Below are 6,000 nucleotides of genomic sequence, written 5' to 3'. Positions count from 1 at the left end.
ATAGAATGCAGAATAGAAAATAGGAATACAATAGAAATAGAATAGAAATAGAATAAATGGCTTCACTCCCTCTTCCCAGGTAATTCGTTATTCAACCCTAAAACTCGAGTCATAAAACTGAAGTCAAATGAATAATAATCCAAGCAGAGGGCAATCTATTTCATTTTATTTTAAAAATTAATTAGTAATTTCTAAGGAAAAGAGCCCGCTGAAGAGGCTGCGCATGCGTGCTGCAGACCTGCCTTCCCGGAAGCGCGCGCCGTCTTTCCCGAGCCCGTTTCTGAAGCCCTCATTGGCCGGCAGCGGCAAAAAAAAAAAAGAGCCAGCCCAGCGGGAAGCCTATTGGCTTAGCCGAGAGAAGCGGGCGGGTCGCGCGGGTACGAGCAGGGCCCTTATTGGCGGATCTGAGGAAAGGGGGCCGGCCGAAGAAGGGAAAGGACGAAGGGGGTTGCTAAGGTGAGTGAAAGCGCCGGGCGGGGAAGGGAGGAGGGGAGGGAAACCCCCTGGGGGGAGGAAGATGAAGTCCTTCCCCTTACAAGGCTGGGCGGGGCTAAACCTTGGGAGTGGGAGCCTGGGGGTGGGGTGGGGTGGGGGGTAGAGACCTAGAGAGTTGGGAGTGGGGGGCTTCTGCAGCCATGGTCAGGAATGGGGTAAAGGATTGGACTAGATGACCTCCAAGATCCCTTCCAACTCTTGTTAATCTGTATCTGGGAAGTTGCCCACGCAACACTGAATAATAAACACAGTGATTACAAGATGGTTATAATAATGATAATGATAATAATAACAATAATAATAGGCTTCCTTCTGCCCCATCCCTCAATCCTAGATTAACAGTGGGAAGGGACCTTAAAGATCATCTAGTCCAACCCCACTGCCCAAGCAGGAGACCCTGCACCATTTCTGAAAAATGGCCGTCCAGTCTCTTCTTGAACGCTTTAGCCCAAATTTAACAGGCTTCAGCCCAGATTTAAAAGATCAACAAGAGTTGGAAGGGACCTTTGGAGGTCATCTAGTCCAACCCCCTCCCAAGCAGGAGACCCTGCACCATTTCTGAAAAAATGGCAGTCCAGTCTCTTCTTGAAAGCTTCCAGGGATGAAGCTCCCACAAGCGGTGCTGAAGGAGGCAAGCTTACCACCATCCCTTTAGCGGGCGAAGTTTCACGAGGCTGATTTTAAAAAAACGGCTTGCACTTAACGGTTCCTCACACTTATGACTGTGGTAGCATCCCAGCACTCACGCGATCAAATCCGCGTACTTGGCCGAGAGTCTCAAGCGATGAAGCTCCCCCACAACTAGACGGAAGTTTCTGGATTCGAAACAAGCCAGGAATTTTGAGTTCTTGGCATGCTTCCCCCCCTCCCACCTTATGAACAATTTAGTATTGGAGACTCTGGTACAGTTAAGCCCAAATGATAGGTTTATTGTTATTGTAGTTGCCCGCTGATTGTTCCGAGCAGAACCAGGTCTCGGGTGGAATTTGGAATTTGCAGTATTTCTGGTTTCCTTTTTTAAACATTAATTGGAAAAGGACAGGAGGAGGCGAATGAAAAGTCCCCCCATCCGGATTCATCCCGCAGGGTCCATGGATCGGCTGGGATCAGGCCAGGATCACATCGGGATCTTCCCCCTGTTTTAAAACCATCCTGGCCTTGAATCTTAAATGCTTAGCACACATGGACAAAGTGGGCAAAGTGGGCAAAGTGGTGGTTGCCTTGGGACGGACACACAAACACACAAACACACCCAGCAAAGCTTCACTGGTTTTAATTGGGGCTAACTGGAGCAGGGAGGAGGGTGGATTAAAATTTAACCCGATCCCTTGGATCTAGCTGCCTGCCTGCCAAGCTAACCCAGACTTAAAACCAACTGATGTATTTGACACTGAATGAGACTCAGGAAAAAGCACTGATTCATAGACAGTTAGTTCTTGACTTACAACCCTTCGTTGAACGACCAGTCAGAGTTACGGCGACTCGGGGAAAAAATGGGACTTAATGTTTCACACTTACGACCGTTGCGGCATCACCGCCGTCATGGGACCCAAATTTGGACGCTTGGCACCTGACATGGTATTTATGATGCCTGCAATGTCCCCGGGGGTCGACGTGATCTGCTTTTGCGACCTTCGGGCAAGCAAAGTCAGTGGGGGGGAAGCCAAGTTCGCTTAACGACCGTGGGACGAACTTAACGTCTGCAGGGATTCCTTGAATGAAACGGAGCTCAGCTCATTTAACCGCTCACTTGCTTAGCGGTGGGAATCCTGGGCTTCGTTGTGGCTGTAAGTTGAGGACTATCTATTCGGAGGGAGGACTTTTTTTCCCCAAGCAATTCCTTCAAAGGAATTTGAAGGGGGAAAAACAAGTTAGACCAGTTCAACCTGCTAAACGCCTATGGGTCATTCTTCCCCTGCCTCCCACCCGCCCACTCACTCACTCACCTCCCCCCCCCCAAAAAAACCAAACCCATCCTTTTGTCCTGGATGTTTGGACAGCTTGACATAAAAAGCTCGGGATCGTCCTCCCGTCGCCACACCCTTCTCGGTGACGGGTTCAGGATTTCGTTTCGCTTTCACCGGAGCGCCAGGCGCCAGTTTCCGACTCTCTCAAGTTATAACAGAACGCTCTTCTATGAGGCTGTGAGCACTCCAACACTGGACATTTTGAAGAAGAGATTGGGCCACCTTTTGTTCTGAAGCGGTGTAGGGTTTCCTGCCTAAGCAGGTGGGGGCGGGGGCGGGGGGTTGGACTAGAAGACCTCTAAGGTCCCATCCGACTCTGTCCTTCTGTTCTATTCTACCTGGGAAGGTTCCCCTGAGGCTCTCTTTTTTTCCACCTGCCCCGGAGTCTCTTCCTCAGTTTCCCAAGCGTCACACCATGGCTGACGGCGAGGATATTCATGGCTTGAAAAGCGTGCTGGTCATGTTCCAGAGCTGCCTGAACGGCGAGGAAGAAATCCTGATGGACCCGTATTTAGGAGGCTGGAAAGGCCTCGTCAGGTAAAGCTTCATCTCCTGCTTCGATCTAGGCTCGGAATCAGAAGCTGGGTTAGAAAGAAGATGGAAATTGTGGGATTAGAATACATTTAAAGCAGGGCTGTCCAAATTTGGGGACTTTTAAAGACTTGTGGACTTCAACTCCACAAGTTGAAGTCCACAAGTCTTAAAAGTTCCCAAATTTGGACACCCCTGATTGAGAGATACTGCCAAAGAGAAGGAAGCTGTTTTCTGTAGGATAGGCTCAATATTATCTGGGGGAAGGGGTGGGGTGGCATTTGAGGAAACCCGGAGTTGAATTAGGCTGGAAGGAAGGAAGTCACCACTGCTGACCCAATTAAAAATGGGTTTGAACCTCAACTTTGGGATTCCGGGATCTTCCGTTTATACGGTGGCTCAGTGGCTAAGATGCTGAGCTTGTGGATCAGAAAGGTGGGCAGTTTGACGGTTGAAAGATTAATAGTAATTAATGAATAGGCTTATATGCCACCCCATAGCGCTTTTCAGCACTCTCTAGGCAGTTTACAATGTAGGCATTATTTGCATAGAGCCCCCAACAATCTGGAAATGGTTTAGAGCAGGAGTCAGCAAACTGCGGCTCTGGAGCCGCATGTGGCTCTTTCCTCCCTCTGCTGCGGCTCCATCACTGGTCGGCGCCACAATTTTGAGAGGAGCTTCCAGAGCAGGGGGGAGGGGGAGAGAAGCACAGTGCGCCAGGAGAAGACTCTATGGCAAGGGGAGGGTTTTCCGGTTGTCTCCACAATTGATAGGGCTTCCGGTTATGACAAGTGGAGGAAAAAGTACGCCGCGCTAGGAGGAGACTCTATGGTGGGGGAACTGAACTTCCGGTCAGCAGCTCCAGAATTGAACAGGGGGCTTCCGGTTAGGACCTTTGTGGCTCTTTGAGTGTTTAAGGTCGCCGACCCCTGGTCTAGGAACTCCTTTTTGAGCAGGGGGTTGGACTAGAAGACCTCCGAGGTCCCTTCCAACTCTGTTATTCTGTATCTATCATTCTGCATCCAGCTCCTCATTTTACCGACCTTGGAAAGATCGAAGACTTGAGCCAACTTCAGGATCGGACTGCAGGCAGTGGGCACACTTTGCTGCAATACTGCATTTAACCACTGTCTATGTCCAGTAGACAGGGACACGGGTGGCTCAGCAGCTAAGACGCTGACCTTGTCAATCATTAAAGGTCGGAAGTTCAGCGGTTCAAATCCCTAGCGCCGCCTAACGGGATGAGGTCCCATGATTTGTCCCAGCTTCTGCCAACCTAGCAGTTCGAAAGCACGTAAAAATGCAAGTAGAAAAATAGGGACCATCTTCGGTGGGAAGGGAACAGCGTTCCGTGCGCCTTTGGGAGTTGAGTCATGCCAGCCACATGACCACGGAGACGTCTTCGGACAGCGCTGGCTCTTGGGCTTTGAAACGGAGATGAGCACCGCCCCCTAGAGTTGGGAACAAGTAGCACATATGTGCGAGGTGTTGACAAAATCTGGAAGGCAGCATCCATTCCCATTACTTTATCATGACATCTTTTTCTTCTTTTTTTTTAAAGAGTTTTATTATTTTTCAATTACAAACATAAACATTCCGTCTTTCCTTCTGCAGTGTGTCGTCTGGGTACAAAAATCTCTGTGCAACATCGTTCCTCCTTTGCAATATCTTTCACATTCATATTAATATTACTTCCCTAAGTTTAGTATGATAATATATCAAGCATTTAAACATGATAAAACTCCATTTTTCTTCTTACTATCTTCTAGAAATAATATATCAACGTTAAACATCATTATTCTTATCAGACACACCCTAACCATTTTATATCTTTATCGAAGTGTATTGTCAATTTATTTTTTAGCTTTCTTCATTTCCAAACTCCTTTTTTTTTTCTCCAACCATTGGTAAAATACTTCCCCAATCGTATAAGATTCAGTTTCCTCTTTCTCTTTAATTGCTTGTGTTAGTCTATTCATTTCTGCACATTCTAATGTTCTCCTTTTTTCTCTTTCTTCCTGGAGGTTTCTAAACACAATGGGGCCAATCTTCTCCTTCATCTCCAAAGACGCCGTGACCAAAATCCAGATCATGGAGAACTTCCGTTGCAGTGAGCGGCGGGAGGACTACATCACCCTCCAAGCTATGGTGAATTATGAGCTGGCCAACCAGCTGGTGGATTTGAGGGAGCCTGGCAACTACCCTGCCTCAGGCTGCCGAACTATCCTTCGCCTCCACCGGGCCCTGCGCTGGCTGCACCTGTTTCTGGAGGGCCTGAGGACTAGCAGCCCCGGTGCCAAGACCTCGACGTTGTGCACGGATTCCTACAACGCCTCGCTGGCCAACTACCACCCCTGGATCATCCGCAAAGCAGCCACCATGGCCTTCTACGCCTTGCCCACCCGCGACGCCTTCCTGGAAAACATGCGGGTGGGCAGCACCGAGGCGGCCATTGAGATGCTGGGCGAGGCTCTGCCTTACATCAGCAAGGTCTACGAGATCACGGAGAGCCTCTACACGGAGCACAAGCTGCTCGACCTCCCCTGAGGGGGGACCGGAGCTGAGCCGAGAGCCGGAGGGGCTCTCCCTGCGGCTGCAGCCCCCAGATCTCCTCGACAAATCATCTCCTGCTCTTATCAATCAGGTTTCTTCTTGGAAAGCTACGAGGCCTTCAAGCCATCCCTCTGTTTGGGGTTCTAGCACTGAAGATATAAAGCCTTTATGCCGTTTCCCCAATCAGAAAGCTGTGTTCCTGCCCCTTTTCCTCCTCCCAAAAGCTTTGATCCAGAAAGGCATCCAGTCCTTGATTTCTTTTTCTTTCTTTCTTTCTTTCTTTCTTTCTTTTTCTTCCTTTCTTTCTTTCCTTCTCTTTCCTTTCTTTTTCTTTCTTTCTTTCCTTCTCTTTTCTAGATCTAGTGCCAGGTTTGTGGTCCTTCCTCCCTCTCTTTTTTCCTTCCCTTTCTCCCTCTCTTATCTTGCTTTCTTTCTCCCTTCCCTCCCTTTTTCT

General features: G+C 48.9%; 1 protein-coding gene across 2 annotated transcripts; it reads left to right on the top strand.

The window, feature by feature from the left end:
* The first annotated feature begins 423 nt into the window (after window positions 1-423).
* On the top strand, window positions 424-5,860 carry CPTP (ceramide-1-phosphate transfer protein). Of its 2 annotated transcripts, none has more exons than XM_032231804.1 (3): window positions 424-456; window positions 2,809-2,999; window positions 5,018-5,860. In XM_032231804.1, exons 2-3 carry the CDS (start codon window positions 2,878-2,880, stop codon window positions 5,538-5,540), a joined length of 645 nt encoding a protein of 214 aa, XP_032087695.1. In that variant the 5' UTR covers window positions 424-456; window positions 2,809-2,877; the 3' UTR covers window positions 5,541-5,860. The 2 variants fall into 2 exon arrangements, with proteins under 2 accessions (XP_032087695.1, XP_032087694.1); XM_032231803.1 differs by lacking the exon at window positions 424-456 and adding an exon at window positions 1,245-2,073.
* Window positions 5,861-6,000: the final 140 nt, after the last annotated feature.

This window comes from Thamnophis elegans, chromosome 15, assembly GCF_009769535.1.
Source record: "Thamnophis elegans isolate rThaEle1 chromosome 15, rThaEle1.pri, whole genome shotgun sequence".
In the NCBI taxonomy this organism is placed as follows: domain Eukaryota; kingdom Metazoa; phylum Chordata; class Lepidosauria; order Squamata; family Colubridae; genus Thamnophis; species Thamnophis elegans.
Note: the sequence above shows the minus strand (reverse complement) of the source record. Positions and strands in the feature narration are given on the sequence as shown.